Raw genomic sequence first — 18381 nt, 5'->3', positions numbered from 1 at the left:
CTGTGTCTCTTTTTTTATTGTCATGTTGTCTTTTATTTATAGACACACACTATTGCCTCTGGGGAAGCCAATGAAGCAACGTGACTCAGCGCTTTAAAAAGGTGGACCTTTTACAAAATGTTTCCCTTTTTACAACTGCAAAATGCAAGCGCAATCACTGAAATCTGTTACAGAAGAGAGGAAATAGGGGAGATTTGCCTACCTCATCGTAAGTGTAGCGACAGTCGGCCTTCTTTGATTTCAGATCCCAAAGGGCCACGATCCCAGACTCAAATCCAATTATAAGCTGGAGAGGAAGAGCGACAGGCAGTCAGTGAGATAGGTAGGAGAGATGACAGAGAGGAGATAGAATAAGACCCCATGATGGGCGGAAAAAGAAGTAATACATTTGACATTATCACGCAGCATGAAAGGAGGTCAGGTGTAAGCAGACTGTGGTGGCTCAGGGAGAAACCTGCCCACCCTGGGTCACAAGAGATGATGCTAAAAGATTTTTATTTACAACATAAAGTGTGAGTTCTTTTGAGGATTCATTTATAGAAATTCAAATGTGTGAATAAAGCAGATCAACTGAACATAATGGTCCCTATTGTGTCCCATGTGCGCAGGGACAATGAGGCCGTATTCAAGCCCCTTATTTGTGATCATATGAACACAGCATGTTCTGTGTACAAAAGTCAGTTAAAGTGCAATATATATATATATGAGATGGTGTGGTGAGTAATCGTTCTCAGCCAGTCTCCTTATTCATATTGTTAAAAATCTATTCAAATCACAGTGATATAAGAGAAAAATGGCTTAACCAAAATAGCGAGCTAATATCGAGAGTATTCAGTATAGAGAGAGCAAACCAGCCTCAAGTTAAGATTTTAATACAGTCTATACTGTATATTCTCACTGCAATATCAAATACTGGACCTTACTGTACTGTTTATAGATTTGCTGTTTGGGACTGCTATTGGAGAAAGGATGACATAGAGTATACATTTTTCGTATATTTACATGTGTGTATGTGGACAGAGAAGTGTTGTCGTTTACCTTTCCTTCATCCATCGGGTTGTCACTTATGTGCACAACTGGTCCAGGGTGAGCCTTGGAGGACCTTATGAGAGAGACAAAGAGAGAGAGAGAGAGAGAGACATATATGTTTTTTCTCAAGTTGTGATGCAGTGCTCCGACATTAAAACTAAGGCCATGAACGTATAGTTCTCACGTAGTGGTGTATGGAGAGGGCTATGGTGGAAAGCAAGTGTCTTTGAACCTGTGTAAGGGGTCCGCCAGGGAGGACAGATCTGCCAATCACTCCAAGGCACTAAAAGGCTGTTCAAAGACATAAGCTCAGTTAAGGTTGTGATGGATGGCACTGTCAGGCCAGGCAGTTCCTAATGGCTGTGCATGTGCGTGCGTCCATTGCTGTGTGTGTCCATTTGCATGTCAGCGGAGACAGCACAAAATGCCCGGCTACCCCCTCCTCTCCTCCTCCTGTCTGTGATTTACCCTCCAGACAGCCTTATGTCAAATCTCCTCTCTCAGCGTGCCACGTGGCTGCAGAATTTACCTAACCTGCCCTGCCTTAAAGAGATGATGTGGCTGCAGAGCGCCAGAGAAGGTCACAGCTGAAAAAGAGTGACTGTAAGAGCCTGGAACATAACCCCAACACCAGGGAGCAAGGGCAGGGGTGCCCGAAAAAGGAGAGGGAAAGTAAGGAGCGGCAACCAAATGGAAGCAATATAGAAGGAGATCATGAGTTTCTTTTACTCATCTGTAAGTCTGACAGTGAAGGACAAGACATGCTGGGGACAATAGTAAGTATAAAAACTGTACTGTTCTGGATTGAAATGCTCCCTGTTAACCGGCCTTCCCCCATCTCCATCCCCTAGTAGCAGAGAGAGCGTAGGGGAAGAGAGGTTGTTTCATTGAATATGTTAATCTAGTCTGCCCGACTCATTGATCCTTTATCTGACTGAGGTTTGTGCCAGTTAGAATCTAAGGGCCCGACCATGGCTCTGGAATATGAGTAGCCTAACGGTGCGGAGTACCGATGAGTCCATTGCGCTGTCCGTGGTGCTGAAGTAGCAGAAGGATTACACTCTAAACTTGATAGTAAGTGGGGGGCGGGGGGGTTGGACAAAACCATTTTATTGCACTGCCACATTTAAATACAGAGAGCACTGTTTTCATGTTGCGCTACATTCCTGCTGGTGTAAACATATTTACATCAATATAAGACTTAAAAATAACTAAATCAATTTGTCAGTTGCATTCGGATCATGTTAGAAATGAACAAATCACCTATTGAGTACAAGCAAGGGACCAGAGAAGGATAGCATCTACTGTGTGTCTGTGTGTGTGTGGGTGTGTGTGTGTGTGCGCGCGTTAAAAGGTAGCAGTTAGTGGGCAGGCAGGCAGTCAGTCAGTTGTCTCTATATTTAGCCTGTTTGTGCCAGAGCCTTATTACCTAAGCTCTGCTGCAGCTGGAGCTGTTGATTTATCTAATCCCCCTTCACTGCCTGTCTCTCAGCTAACAGTCGTCCATAGCAGAACGCCCATGCACGCACACACACACACACACAGATTTGCATGTCGGCACAGTTAAGAGACATCTTAACATCCACCCCATTTGTAAAACCCACATCCATAACAAACAATTACCCTCCTGTTGAATTACAAAATGCAACTTGCATAAAAGGCCGCCTGTCCCACGTGGTTTATTTCCTGTCGTTTCAGGATTTCATGCACAATGTCCTCCATCTGCCCCCGTGAGACTCCACACACAAATCTGGTTTGTTAAAACCTGTTGTTATACAGTAAATAAATCTGACATGAACACATTCTCAAAATGCATGTTCAGGTTTGGAGATGAAGGAGTCACCATGGCAACAGAGGCAGAATGGGCAGAGAAAAGACAGGCTCCCAAAACACACACACACACACACACAGACACACACACACACAGACACAAACAACGCCTACCTACCTACTTCAACACGCTCCTGTAAGCACACGATTCTGACTGCGTACTGCTAATGACTCTGCGTTTTGCATACAAAGTAAAAAGAAAGGTCTTCGGGGACAAGAGCGATTGAGTACGAGTGTATAAAGGAACATGTGTGTCTCTGACAGCTTTTGCATGTTCATAAAGATAGACGTTTTAGTGTTAATGCACACTACTCTATTTATATCTATGCATACTCTAGGCATGTCATTATGGCATCATTCACAGTTATGGGGATCACATTCTTGTCTTACAACTACTGATTCAAGGTCTTTTATGTCTCACACACACACACACACACACACACACACACACACACACACACACACGACTACTCGAGTTAAACTAAATGCCTCATGGCAAATATAACACTTAACATATCCGTCCCCTTGGCACCTTCGGTTCAAAAAAGTCATATGCTATAAACCTTTATTGCACCAAATCCTTCTTTGTATCTCAAATATTCATCCGAAACACAGTGATGCATTCAGGACCTTAAGGAAAATGGACCGTTTGTATGTGTGCACACACAAGCACCATAGAGGAAATGTCGATGACACAGGGGGGATGTTAAAGCAAAAGGAAGGGTCCACCTCGCAGAATTTGAAAACATCTCTTCGGTGCAGGCACGTATGCGATTACACACACAAAATAAACAACAATGTGTGAATACAGAAATACACAGACACACTTGTACAGTGTCACACACATGCACAGTGAAGTCCTGAACATCTGGCGTCACCACGGGTGACACACACCGTGAGGCAGCAGAGGGGCAGTCACCATGACAATGTCTCGGCGGCGACATGTTTGCAGCACGGCCATTACTGTAAGCGGCCTCATGATTGTGTGTGTGTGTTAATGCATAGGATACACATGTTCCAGATGAAAAAGTGCTGACCCAGCTGTACAGAGTACATGCAAAGGTTTCCAGTACATGAAAGAACAAAACTTTAATACTAAATCCTCTGACCAAAACAGTAGCTCTTTGCATTAGAGCCCCTCCTGCTGTGGGCCGATAAGGCCATTGACTGCTCAGCCGTGACACACAGAATTCTGCTCTCTGTTTAAAAGCTTACTGAAAGACAGCAAGAGCAACAGAAACAACCATTATGTGATGTGCTGCAGTTAAAGTAGTTTGATCATTTGGGAAATAAGCTTGTTCACTTATCTGTCAGTTAAGTAGGGGATAATGACCTTCGAGGTGTCCATAATCAGGAATTAATAGATCTGGCCTCCCCTCAGTCCATTAAATCCTTGGACACCTCGAAGGACATTATCCTGCTTATACCATGTACACTTGCCAAAGAAAATTAAGACCATTCATTTGTAATTTCATATGAAATCAAATTTTGTTTTACTGTATTACACTACTGTCTGTCTTATAATGGGTTATCTTGAAGTTGTTGCGGATCAGACAAGTCTGATTGCTGATTTGCAGCAAAAATAAAACTAGGAAAAAAAGAAAAGAATATGGAGGAGAGAATTTTTGGGGAGACACAGGAAGCAAGGATTGTCTGTTCAGAGAGTTGGAGGAAGGTAAATAAATAAATTAAATTTCCCTCGCCCCATATCTTGTCCTCTCATTGGCTTTAGTCCGTCGCTGCTGTCATTGCCTATCAGAATCATTTTCACACAACAGGATTTGGATTCTTAGAGAGGTCCAGATCTTTAACATGCTAGATATCTCTCAGGCGTCTGTAACGAATCGGCACATCTCTCATATCGAGTTTTTGAAAATTCCCACACAGGAGCGAGATTTGAATCTGAAACAAGGCCTTTGTAAGCAATCATCAAAAACTGTCGGCGAGTGGAAAATCAGGGCTAAAAGTGTGTAGCGTAAACTCGTCAGTAGAGGTGTTGCTAAGCTGATTTGGCTGTTTTCCCCCGCTTCCTGTCTCTAAACTAAGCTAATCCAAGCATACCCTGGCTGTACCTAGCTTCATATCTAACAGATAGATATGAGAGTGGTGTTGATTTTCTTTTTTGTCTTTGGACCAAATTTGTCTCCAGTCTCTCCTGATACTGCTGCTTATTTAGGTTTATTTATGTATTAAACTTAACAAAATAGAGAAGTTAATTTATTTAGAATCCAAGATGGCACCTTATGAATGATGACATGATCGCTTACTAATGTGCAAAATGCACAATAAGTGACTGCAAATCTTTACACTGTACGGATTGATATTATGTGAATCCTCAAAATGTTTTGTAATTTTCACCTTTCCAAGTGCATAGGGTGTTGGAAGGCTGGGTCCCCCAGGAAAGGTCACTGTTCCGGGCCTCCACCTGCAGCCTCCCCAGGCTGCAGCTGGAGGCTGGGATGCTTCCCTGGTAGGGCACTGCTGTACCAGCTGAGGACCACCCATACGTAGAAGCATGAAAAATTCAAACAAGTAATTACAAAGTCCTGAGTGGGAGAAAATAAAAGAGAACAGAATAGGCCTCAGGCCAGCATGTTCACCTGAACTATGTGTCATAGCACGCTGTTAACATTTTACCACTCCTGTCCCACTTCTCTCCGGCCCTCTGTACCCCGGTGACCATCTAGCTGAATCAAATCAAACACACACACACACACACACACACACACACACACACACACACACACACACACACACACACAGATGCTGCCAGGTACAAATCTATAAATATTCTCGCATATACAGTGCATACATAAAAATGTAATTTGAACAAACACAGATTTCCTTAATGCCTAAAGCACTGACTTAACTATAGCGCCATGCAGTTGGTTATGTACTGTAATATATGTGAGTCATACAAACGCACTGAGCACTGGGCCGGGCCGGGCCGGGCCAGGCCCGGCCAGGCCTGGGGCCACTGGCACAGCTACTGCAGCTTGTCTCCAAATAGTAGGGCCCAAGGGATGATGACCCCGGTACACAGCGTATTCTAAGCTCATTACAGCAATGACAATAGAACAGAGGTGCAGGAGGCTGGGCTTCAAATAAAATCTTGAAATGCTTTAAATAGCACTACATGTATTAGCTCCAGTTTATGACAATAATACTGATGTAGACAACTCTGAGTGTTCAGCTGATGATACTGAAATATGACCTAGCTTAGAAATGCAAGTCTGCAACACCAACAACATTTTGTTGAGTCACAGCACAGGTTCCCAGAGCCCGATGGGGCATCTTCAACACGCTTATTTTAACAGTTCAAAACCTAATGGTAATCAATTTATGATGATAAAAAACAGAGAAAAGCAGTCAGCATTTTTCCTCAATAAGTTATTTAAACAATGAATCAACTCTAAAAGAAAATAATTGTTACAGTAATTCCAGTTAATTTAGATCAAGCGCTATCTTCTGACGACGACAGCGTCGGAGAAGAACAATGGGAAAGACACAGAGGCTTTTGTACCTGGACTACCGCCACCCTACCAACCCCACAGCTGGCAAAGAACAAAAGAAGAGAGAACAAGAGAATCAAATCACACCGCTCTGATCTGGGTCAAAGCAAACCACAGACACACACTCATACATATAGACATACATGCAAAGTGAGAGCTTCTGTAACGAATACATGAATCAATTGCTGGCACTGCCGCCATCTTCAAGACATAGTATCCCACAGAATACTATGTGTGAGTGATTGTGGCCTGAATGGAAACAACAATACGTCAAAGAAAGTGTTGAGGTTAAACAAAGCTGTTGCATGTTCATTTTTGGGTGGCTTGAAGAAATGGAGGTAAGGTAGAGATGTATACGGTTAAAATATATATATATATATTAATGTTAGCAGCTTCTGCAATCTGTGGTGTAGAGAAGGGGATTTTGAGGCCGGTTAAAATGTTCACTTGCAGGCTGTGTGGCCTTTTGTTTCATGTAGAAAGTGACATACGGTTCTATTTCTAATTCTAATACAAACGGCAGTGTTATGGAAAGGACTAATCTCCCTTTCAGCTTATTGAAGCGAGAGGTTATGGTTGATGTAGTCAAAAAGGATTCGTCATCAAACCAGAAAATAGATGCTAACACATTCTTTGGAATTTGCTGAATATTAATGAAAATATCAAATGTATCAAATGTTATATTTTTGCAGGATCAGGATACTGACTCAACCCTGAATTCAAGCAGGATTGTTTTCATTTTTCTGTCCGCTTTATAATTTTAGAAAGATTTAGTAATGTTGCATATAAAGCACCATGAACGTACGCATCCTTACAGCTGAAATGGTAGATTTCTTTGGGATGTTTTCAATTTACACTTTTTTGTGCTGGCTAAGTTTTTGGCAGGTCGAACCGGTCATCGTCTAAGTGCAGTGTTTGGGGTATGATACCGGATTTACCTCATTCTTAACCTCAAATTACCGGATATGGCCAGTCCCTTGCACGGTTACTTGCCAAATGTGTGTGTGTGTGTGACGGGTGAATGAGATGCTAAAAGCGTTTCATAAAAGCAGTCCATTATTTCAATAATTGTATGTTGATTTAATCATTATTCACTTTCTGTACATTCAAAAGATATTCTTATAACCTTTTTTGAGAATATTCTAGATTGTATTAATTTTCACTTTTCAAAGAGAGAACTTTGTCAAAAGCTGTGGAATGGAGGAGGAATTTTGAAATAATATGAGGATGAGAAAACATTGACATGTAGGTGAAACAAGGTGAAGAGGAGTGAATGGTATACCGTCAAGCTGAAGGAAAAACAAAGAGAATGCAGTCTAGCAAAGAAAAGTGTAAGTTATTGCTTGTCCTTTAGTCAAGAAGAACTCCTGTATCTACCTCTCTATCTTATCATCCACATCTACCCTCTTTCTCATCATTATCACTCCTTGCTCTCCTCTTCTGCCCTTTTTTTATTTAATCGAAAACCTTTCCACCTCTTTATCCTCATTTCTCCGCACACCCTCATCTCTTCTCTGCCCTCTGTTACCTGCAGGTATCCCTCTGTCACCACTCCATTCCTCTCCTCCATCACCTTCCTCCTCTGCATGTCCTTTACCCCAGGCAAAAGCCCTGTCTCATCCATTCCACTCCAGTCTTCTCTGTCATACACTCCCCCCCCCCTCCCCCCTCCTCCTCCTCCTCCTCCTCTCTCCCACCACTCACTCTCGCCTTTTCTTCCCTGCAGCCCTGTCGACAAGACGAGACGTCTGCGTGTACCATACACTGATCTCAGCAGACACCTGTTCCACCCCCTCCCTCCTCCCTCCATCTTTTCCCTCTCTCCTCACCCGCACACACATGCAGAGAAGTGGATGAGGGGCAAAGCGTGAAGCAAAACGCTCCAGTGAATAATTTAAGTCTCTACAGCAGGGAACCAAAATGGAGCCTGTCAAACTTACGGATCCATTGAAACAGCAAAGAGACAGGTCGCTCGCTACCTGGAGTCCGATACGGTGCCTGGAAGTGATAGACTGACTAATGATTCTTTCTTATCTCATTACATTTAAGTTACAATAACCTGTTGAAAGGTAAAATGCTGATTACACTGCATCGCTGGCCTCACTTATGTGCTGCAAGGTGAGTAAATAGACCCTGGGATCAATGTTGCAGTGCTGCTGATATGAGTTTGATTCCCACAGAGTTCAAATATTGATCTGCGTATCGGTGATTCACTGTGGAGAACCCCCTCCATACTGCACAAAAACCTGCACAGCAGCATGCCAAGTTGTGCAGCCTTTGAAGAAGAAGAAGAAGAAGAAGAAGAAGAAGAAGAAGAGCAAATGTGAGAAACATTCAGGGCATTAAGAGTGGGAGGCAGCATCAGAGGGTGACACGTGGGCAGTTACACTCACAGTTCAATGGCTTTGTTCCACATGATGACATAGCCCGAGAGCATAAAGGACTCCACGTTGACGAGGTGGATGTTCCCTCGTTCTGTGCCGATGTACAACCATTTACTCTGGAAGGGCAGGTGGCAGAAGGTTATTCTGTGAAGAGAAGGAGACACCAGTTAAAAGAGTAGAGCAGAGAACGACAGAGGAAGAGGAAGGGTGGACCAGGTAGAGCCAAGAGACAGAAGCTTCTTGAAAAATCACTCAGCGGCCTATTATAACGGGAGACAAATTATGCAAAACTGTGAGAGGATTATTTACCACTCCATCAGGTCGAAGCAGTCGAGATGAGAGTGGGAAACCAAAGAGACTTTTGAGTCATTCAATCAGCGAACCGTCTATCCAGACCTACAGGGTACATGAGGACAAAGACACTCCTAAAACTCTCCTGTCTTCGTCATCGCTTGCACATCTCCTCCTTTCATCAATCCATCAGACTTAAGTTTAATGAGGGGTTACGAACCCTTCCCTCCTTAGCTGTGGCTATCCATTCATCTTTCTCATTCCTTTTTCATCATTTTTGCTCTTTCATCCATCTGAGGAATAATAATATACAACCTTGGTAATTCGCCTTGCTAATAATTCAAGGTCGCCAAGCTCCTCCAGCGATCCTTTTTATTCTTGCACGGTGCTTTGAGCTAGACCTGTGGACTTCAGAGGCCTGCATCTATAAGACAGCGCGCCCCCGGCTCATCAGCTGGGACACACCACCCAAGTAGGGAGATAAATGAAGTTGTATCCATCTCTTTCTTCTTTATCCATTACTTCCAACCTGGAAGGACACGCTGGGGTATTTCCTCTGCGTTCATGACAGACTGGCTCGTATTTAGCAATGGAATCACTCTGCACAGCAAGTTTAATATCCAAATGTAATATCTGCTGTCAAAGACGCTTTAACTAGATACAGTATGTCAAAAAAAATAAAATAGTGTGTATTCTTTTTATAATCCGATGAGATGAGATCTTGTCAGAGATGAATTAATATAACTGGCATTAAACTGAAGACCAGGCTCTATGCAGTATTCAAGGAGAGATCAAAATAACCACTTTCCCCATGCTTCCATTACGCTTTCCAAACTACATAACATTGCAACCATGTCTCCAAGCAACTACAGTATATGTAATAAGAAAAGAAATATCAACATCATAAACATCAACGTGTTGAGACCACATTTCAATTAAATAAATATGCAAAACATTCACAATCAACAACATTCAACAATCAACTACAATATCCACTCCTAGCAACTAAAGAATAATTAACATGTTAAGGGCAAGTAAAAGCACCTGGTTAATAGGGAAAGATTCTTCTTCCTGAGATATTAACCACATGTTAGTAGCATAAAACTAAAAGAATGTGGGATGCAGGACTCAAACTCTGGTCTCTGAGTCTCTGGTATGAAAGTCACGTGAAGTGTAAGAAAGTGACACTTCCTGGACTTGAAAAATGCTGCAAGGGATCCTCGCAGCAATATATGTTTCCTCCTGAACATATTTGGCAAAGGATGCTAGCAGTATACAGTATGGATGTATTTTGTAGTAGAAAGGGTCAAACAGAAACCTTGCATTATACTGTATAAATATACATACACTCAATAGCACAGCAACACGTGGATTTGTGTAAACATGTCCTTGCAGTGACTTTGAGCGTATGTGTGTTTTAATGCGCAGAAAGCCTCTCTCCCTTTCTCTCCAGCTCTCCCTTTCTCTCTCTCTCTCTGAGTCTTTCAGATTGTTGCTGCAGGGCTGTATTGAGAGTAGCAGCTCCTACTACAACACACACACACACACACACACACACACACACATACACACACACACACACACACACACACACACACACACACCGTCCTCCTCTGCCTCAATGCTCTGCTCTAAATCATGAATATATTCATTTTTTGGGAGGAATTGGGCTACTTGACATAAATCTCATCCACACAGTGCAAAATCTGCACAGAGACACTCAAAAACACTCAAACACACTAACCTAGATTTACATACAGCATTTACAAACAGGAGTATGGTCTGGCTTAATCAAATATGAGAGTAATACCGTAAGTGAGTTGCACATGCTCATTTAAGCCTCATCTGATGAGGCAAGCTGACCATGAGCATTATTGATACACTACCAATGTGCTTTGCAAAGAATATGTTGGAGGAAACGTAATTTGTAGTTATTCAAATTAGTTGTTCATGAACATGATATTTAGGGTTGCAAGAGCACAAGATGACTTACTACTGTACCGTGAACAGTTGATCATTGAGACGCACACGCTCAGACTACAGACTCACTACAGATGAGGTGACTAAGAGCTACATGACTTTTCAGGACGACTTGTGGCGGACTGTCAACTGGAATTCATTTGCTTTTCCATCTGCACAAACAGATGTGCCTCATCTATGCATATGAGGGCTTGAGTGAGTGCATGGTGCAACCATGTGTACATGCTTCTCAGCAACTGATTTGAACTCATGTAATTACATAATATGTACCGTAAATGTATGTTGTATACAGGCGGCAACCTCCGGTTCTGCCGAGTGAAGCCGATGCGGAAGAGTCTTAAAAATTGCATTCTCTCTACTGACCAGCAGGGGGCGACTCCTTTCGGTTGCAAAGAAAAAGTCAAATTGTATGGAAGTCTATGAGAAAATGACTACTTCTCACTTGATTTATTCCCTCAGTAAACATTGTAAACATGAGTTCATGGTCTCAATCACTAGATTTTAAGTCTTCTTCAATACAGCATGATGTTCATTTAGTACATTATAGTCCATTTAGAGTAAAATAGTCCATAAAGTGGAGTAGGCTTTAGGGCGGTGCTTACTGTGATTGACACGTCGCTGCCAATACTAGAGCCGTATACGGCGTCTCTACGTCACTCCTCCGCATTCCAAATATGCTAAATTACATTCATTGGTTGCGAAAAACAACATGGCGACAGCCGTAATCCAACACGGTGATGGCGAAATCGGCAAAGTCGAGGCTTCAAAACAGCGGTCCACAAACCAATGGGTGACGTCACGATGACTACATCCACTTCTTATATGCAGTCTATGGTTGTATATAAATATGCTTGATTTGTGTATGTGCGCTCATACGAGCCAGATGATTAAGTGTTCCGAGAGCCAGTATTCAAGGGCCGACTGAGAGGCAGTGGTAGGAAGCATAATTATACAAATGTGCTCGCAGTTTAGCAATGTGTGCGTTTCCATTTCTTTTTGTGTAAACTAATTGTTTATGTGCGTGTCATTGTGTTCACACCTGTTGCGCACGCACGAGTGTCCTGCTTCAAGTGGTCACGACACACAAAAGGCAGCTGCCAGCTCGCAGGCTCAGGCCCAAACACATTGCCTCGGAAATGACAGACGCCTGCCACACACAAACTCTGAGGTTAACTGCACTGTGGGCTAGACGTATGAGAGCATGGTTCACTGCAAATGAGAAGGGGGTACTTGAGAAAGTCATTGTTTGTAAATGCTTGGTTTTATGTGATGTTCTAATCAAAGAGGACTATTGCAAGTGGAGTAATCTGTGCCTGCCCGTCATTAGAAAGTCACCGTCTGTCCGCTCAAATAATGTTCTAAACTGACTTGATTTAGTTATGTTTTTATTTTTTCAGAACTGCCCTTGAGCAAAGCACTGACCACAAACTGCTGAATGGCTGACAAGACAATAACGTGCGAATGAAACACTATGATTTGGTTCCAGTAATGAGTATGCCATTGCTGCAGCAAAGCCGTAATAGGACTCATAATAGCCCACATAATGAGTTTTAATATTATCAACAAATGTAATGTGTTCAAATATATCTATTAAAGAATCATGCACAATGATGGCAGGGGAAGAGGCGGACAGAAAAAGAACAAGGGTCATGTTTCAAAATAAAATATATATCGCCGTATCGCATATTGTATTGTCATCAAATCTGTGTCTGTTATTTCATCTGGCCAATATTCTCATCAGAGCACAAAGGAGTTTTAGAGTAATGGAGAGTACAGATATTCCTTTCTGCCTGGAACTGGTGATGCAGACAATGCAGAAGACAACAACAACAAAAAGTCGAATAAGTGTTGAAGAGTCTGTGGATGTTGGAGAAATTCACCATCACTGTTGAAGAGAACACAAATCAAATAGACATACAGTATCCATTTGGCAAAGCTCCAGACCAGGTTTTTTTCTAATCTGATGAGAGTCCAGAGACCCCAATCTACGAACAGGTTCTCAATGAAGAAGTATCTTAATTGAGTCACACACACACTCTCTCTCTCTTAAACACTTTCACACTCTCTCTCCACTTTACACGAGCAGAGCACCTGCGAAAATCAATCCGGACCTAGGCCTCGTAATTAAAACAATGCTGAATTCACATTCACAGTTCTTTAATATGCATTTGCACAGTTACAAGGTTACGCTGGAGAAAAAGGGAGTAGCAAATCAGTCGAATATCGTTAAGGAAACTCTAATCTGCTGAATTAATTAAAATTCTTCAAGTATTTCCATTCATTTAATTGATGCACTAGCTTTGTCGACAAACTACAGAGTAGATATTTTAAAGTGGTACCTGAGATTCAAGTTATATAAAATTCCAATATTAAGTTACTAGGATCAGCTTCCAGAAGTCGAGATTCGAGCAGCTAGAATCAAATATATCAAGAATACAATTAGTTATTATTTTGAAATAAAATAATCTAAAAAACCTTACAAAAGAGCAAGTAACAGTAGAGGTCTTATCTATGTTGTCTGTGTATCGGGTGTGTGTGTGTGTGTGTGTGTGGTGACCCTGGCTACCCTCTCTCATCATCTCCCATCATATCACCCTGCATTGACGATAGCTTCCACATCTGCAGTGCATTCCTGTGAGGCCAGGAGGTGACGAGAGCATCCTACGCCAGGATGACTCGGCAGGATTTCTTTTGCGCTCCCTCCATCCCGACACTCCTACCCACAGACTGACTCACTGCTCTCTGGCTGAGGCCCAGTCTGTCTCAACTCCTCCTCTCCTCCCTTCTCTCCTCTCTCTTAGAGCCTGTGATCTGATGTGAATGGATGCTGACGCTGGAGGGCTTTCTGTAACACTGCTTTCACCCATCAACTCGAATACTGATCAGGGGAAGGAAGGCGAGAAGGTGGGAGAGAAGGATCTGTTCCTGAGTATTGGAATGGGCCCTAAGAAGACAGGAAACCTAGAGACTTCAAAAGGGGAATTTGGGTTGTATAGAAAATAAATAAAAAACGTTTTGAAGAAACAGGCCAGTGTAACAACACAGCATACTAGCAATGGGAAAGGAGTCTATCACCTATTTAAGGTGGGTTTTCCTGTGTTTTGAAAACAGCATATATGCACCTATTGGTGGAAAAGGGTATTAATCACTTTCTTGCCGAGAGTAAGGTGAGAAAATTTTAACTAGTCTCATGTCTGTGCATCAAGTATGGACCTGGAGTCAGGAGGCTATTAGCCTAGCTTAGCAGGGGGAAACAGCTAGCCAGTCTCTCTCCAAAGTTAAAAAAAGACTACCCGCTCCTTCGTCGCATGTTATACCCTTCTCTCTCGCCCCCATTTCCAGTGTCTGTCTCTACACTTTTAAATAAAGACAAAAATGCCCAAAAAAAATTTAAAGAAAAGAAGGTGTCAGTCTTCTCAACTCACAGAAAGAAATTGTAAATTTCTCAAAATTATCATAATTAAAATTAATTATTAATTAATTATCTTTTTTTGAATCACCATGGTTAATGATGTACCTAGAATAATGTGGGGAGCACGAGTGTTTCATTTGGCTTGTGTTCCATTTTTCTGTTAGTAGGCTGTCGTGGCAGTTCTGGTTGGGTGACTGTCCTTTTGTTGACAAGGAAATGACTGCCCTGACTAAAGTCAAGCTTTGAACAAACAGAGAGAGGAAAAACAAAGGAGCAAGGGTAAAAAGTGGGAGATGGGATAGAGTGGCAGTGGGTGACTTAAGACTTTTATAGGTTGTACACATCTGTCCAATTCAATCCTGCAACTTGTCTGTCTTAAAACCATCAACACTGCATCGTGGCTTCACTTCAACAGCAATTCTTACCTTCTGATGACACTTCAAGCTGTGATCTTCTAATAACCACGGTGTGCACACCTTTTTTTAGAAATATACAAAGCAGAGAGATATTTATAGCCTTTAGAGCCAGAGGAGATCTTAAAAGCTTCTCAGAGTGCAACACACTTGGCAAAACTGTGTGATAGAGAAGTTGAAATATGATGGACTCAACAAAACCCTGATGGTCCCAATAACTTTGGAGGCTGCTCCTCCGGGCAGCAATTATAATAATGGAGGACTGCAGAGTTGTGTATCAGTTCACAGAGGGGGAAAATGGACTGCTGATCAGCAAACACTTGAATACAATATGATACCAATGTACGGGGGAGATACACGTACCTTTCATATAAACATTTCGTATGCACTGCTTAAGTTAAGAGCCTGAAAAATGTGGTGCTAAGTGAGATTTGTTTGGAAAGCCATAACACTTGTTACAATGCATTTCTAAGAAACAGTTTAATTGCATTGAAAGCAAAAAACATAAATCATTCCAAGCCAATGAGGAGATGAGTAGTCAACAAATCCTACCTGTTATATGCATGCACGTTGGTCACACATAAAGTTAATGTAAAACGTTAATACTTAAGTGTATTTACTTCCATGGATCTATATCAATACCTGCTTACCCCCTGAGAGGCAAACCCAGCCAGAGAATACCCTTGACAGGTTGCCAGTATGTCGCAGGGCTAAAGGGCAACACATACAACGATGTATTACAATCATCAAAGCCACCACGCCCATTATTTTGCGAGTAAGCACACAAAGCGGGTGTTGGAGCCTGACAACATGTCAGGATAAGCACATTTTCTATTTCCCAGCATCAAAGTGCGACAACATCCAAGCAGCATTCACATCCTGGATCAGTATCTATGTGGTGTGCGTGCTATAGGTGTCAGATGATACAATTACTTGTAACGCAGCTGCACGTGTTGTGCTTAAGTAGACAAACCCATTCACGAATAGGCAATTACGTTTCCAGTTCACCTGAGCCTTATGTCTTTGGCATGTGGGAGGAAACCAGTAACCTGATAGAAAATATGCAAATTTGTTGTCATTATTAAATTGAGGGATTCAAAATAGTCACAGAGAGACTCGTATTCTGTAACATCCTCAGGTGAAATTGTCGTCAGGTGCCAAATAGCAGACTGATGTCTAATGCTGAGATCAACTAGTAAGACTGTCTCAGTCATGAGGCTCCATCGTCCTCTTGATATTTTAATGGGAGGAGAAAAGCCAATGAGTGGGACGTCTGATCCCTCTCAAGCCCTCCTCCTGCTTGTGTTACCTGTTCCTCTTCTTTTCTTCTTTCATACAATTCCGTTACTCTCCCTTTCTCAAATCTTCTCGTTCCAATTGACTTCTCTTGAGATGAAGTGACTTCGCTCCTTTCTGCTGCTGCGTCTCGACGTCTTTGCGTTGGACGGCGGTGCTTACTAAATGTCAGAGGCGGTCAAGCGCCTACGCAAGAACACAACGCGCCCTAAAAGACGCTGCCGGCCACCTGTCCATCACATCAGCGCTGTCTCAGATCATTGGCTCTGACGTTTAACCCATTCCCCACTTTTAACTGTGACAGATCACTGGCCAATGGATATGATTGGCTCTGATGGTTTATCGCTGCATCCGTGATTGGAGGAGACAGTGGACAGCAACTTCCTTGAGGTGAGGTGATTCTGCACTTCACTCGTCTTGTATCTCAGAGTTTTGACATTTGCAAATGGAAAATTGTATTCATTTATGCAATGTTTTTTTTAGCTTGTCAGCCAAATATCAGTTCTTGGATATTGGATTGTCCTTGATTAAGCACAAAGGACTGTTTTGAAAATGGCCCCCTCATGTATAACCACATGTAATACCACTTTCATTGACGGTGGATAGTAGAAGAGTGAGAGTGAATTAAAAGGTAGCAAGAGAGGGGATGCCATGCAACAAAAGTTCCAGATCTCATATCATTATATCGTCACATGGTTAGATGGTATTTGTCTGATAAGCGTTAACTGTATTTCTTATGATTATCACAAAAATCTGAATCTCAGAAGTTTTAATTTCACACACCATCCACCATCTCAAAGAGTGTGTGACGCTGTGTATATTAATTGCGTGCGTGTGTTTATGTTTATAGTCTATTTGTGAGTGTGTGTGTGTGTGTGTGTGTGTGTGTGCCTGTTACAAGCTGCTGGTGTAAACCTTCAGGTGTTTGGGTAGGTTCACACGTGTGCCCCAGTGATGGGAAAGCCTCAAAGGCAGAGCGAGTAAGTGACCCAAATAATGAGTTCAGTTGGAGAACCAACAGAGAGAGAGAAAGAGAGCCTCTATGTCGCCTCCTTTGCCCTGTGCACAGTTTAGCAAGCGCAAAGACACATTTGCCAAACGAAATGCCGTCTGTTTGCATACGGCACGACAGTCAGTGAGAACGAACAGTTCACACGGGCAGCAAACTGTGACACAGGCCCCTGCTCAGAAAGACACAGTTCATGTCGCACCAGAGCGAGTGCGAGGGCAAAATTGAGGAGAAAAAGACAGTGGTAGCAAGACGGACACATCAAATAAGCGGATGGTCTTTCTCGTCATTTGCAGTTTTGCGTTCTCGTACCTCTCTTTGCTGAACTTGAGGGAGTGGAGGATGGCTGGTCTCTTCTGCCTCAGGTTCCACAGGTGAACACTGTCGTCTGCCAGAGCACTCACCAGCGCTCCCTGTCACAACAAAAGAGTCCTTTCATTTTACATTCAAAGATATCACATGTACCATCATTGAAATACATGTAGATTATAACGACAGAAATGTCCATGAACACATTTGACAGACTGCTCTCTGTGAGTCTGACATGCATGAGTCACACTGTATTCCCTGGAAACAGGTTTTAAATCAGGCGTCTTTCTCCCAGGTAACAGCAATGATTCATAAGATGTATTTAAATGTATGTGCACGTGTAGGAGGCACTGAAAATCGTCTCCATCTCTCTCAGGGTTTGTTTGAACTGTCACAGTCACAGACGCTGATGCTGACACACACACACACACACACACACACACACACACAACTAAGCCTGAAATACTGCATTTCTCAATAACATGAAGTAAATCAAACTTGCCACATGAATCAGAAAGCTGTAGGCATTCAATACGTATAGAAATGTTTCCAGCATGTCAGCTGTTTAAGAATGTCTGGTGAGAATCGACTGACAATTTCAATAAAGTTGTCAATAACACCAAAAGGTGTTATTGACAAGTGCATTGGATCAATAGGAACCAAGAAATCCTGCACACTGTGCATGAATATATAATACTAGTTCATTTGAATTTGACTTGGTCTGGTAAGAGTATTCAGTACTCTTCTTTTTTCCACAAATTTATTGGTTAAAGGTAATAGACCTTTTTTCATTCAATCAAATATGTCAAAGTCCACAAGGCATCACTAACTCATTTTGTTTTAACACAAACAGCCAGAAGAGTGTGAGCAGGCATTCTGTGCCAACTTTTGGGCCATCATCACCCAGCCCCACTGA

General features: G+C 42.3%; 1 protein-coding gene across 4 annotated transcripts in view; it reads right to left on the bottom strand.

Moving 5' to 3' along the window:
- The window catches only part of stxbp5a (syntaxin binding protein 5a (tomosyn)), an 83980-nt gene that overhangs the window by 32614 nt on the left and 32985 nt on the right, over nucleotides 1–18381 (bottom strand). For all 4 annotated transcript variants that reach the window (XM_031870433.1, XM_031870434.1, XM_031870435.1 and 1 more), the window contains exons 4-7: nucleotides 17469–17569; nucleotides 8765–8899; nucleotides 1039–1102; nucleotides 203–286 (exon numbers count right to left, since the gene is read on the bottom strand). In XM_031870433.1, the coding sequence (XP_031726293.1) occupies nucleotides 203–286; nucleotides 1039–1102; nucleotides 8765–8899; nucleotides 17469–17569 (384 nt within the window). The remainder of the gene's footprint in view (nucleotides 1–202; nucleotides 287–1038; nucleotides 1103–8764; nucleotides 8900–17468; nucleotides 17570–18381) is intronic.

This window comes from Anarrhichthys ocellatus, unplaced genomic scaffold, assembly GCF_004355925.1.
Source record: "Anarrhichthys ocellatus isolate YVR2014 unplaced genomic scaffold, GSC_Weel_1.0 scaffold52, whole genome shotgun sequence".
Lineage (NCBI taxonomy): Eukaryota > Metazoa > Chordata > Actinopteri > Perciformes > Anarhichadidae > Anarrhichthys > Anarrhichthys ocellatus.
The sequence above is the reverse complement of the archived record's forward strand: the minus strand, read 5'-3'. Positions and strand labels throughout refer to the sequence as shown.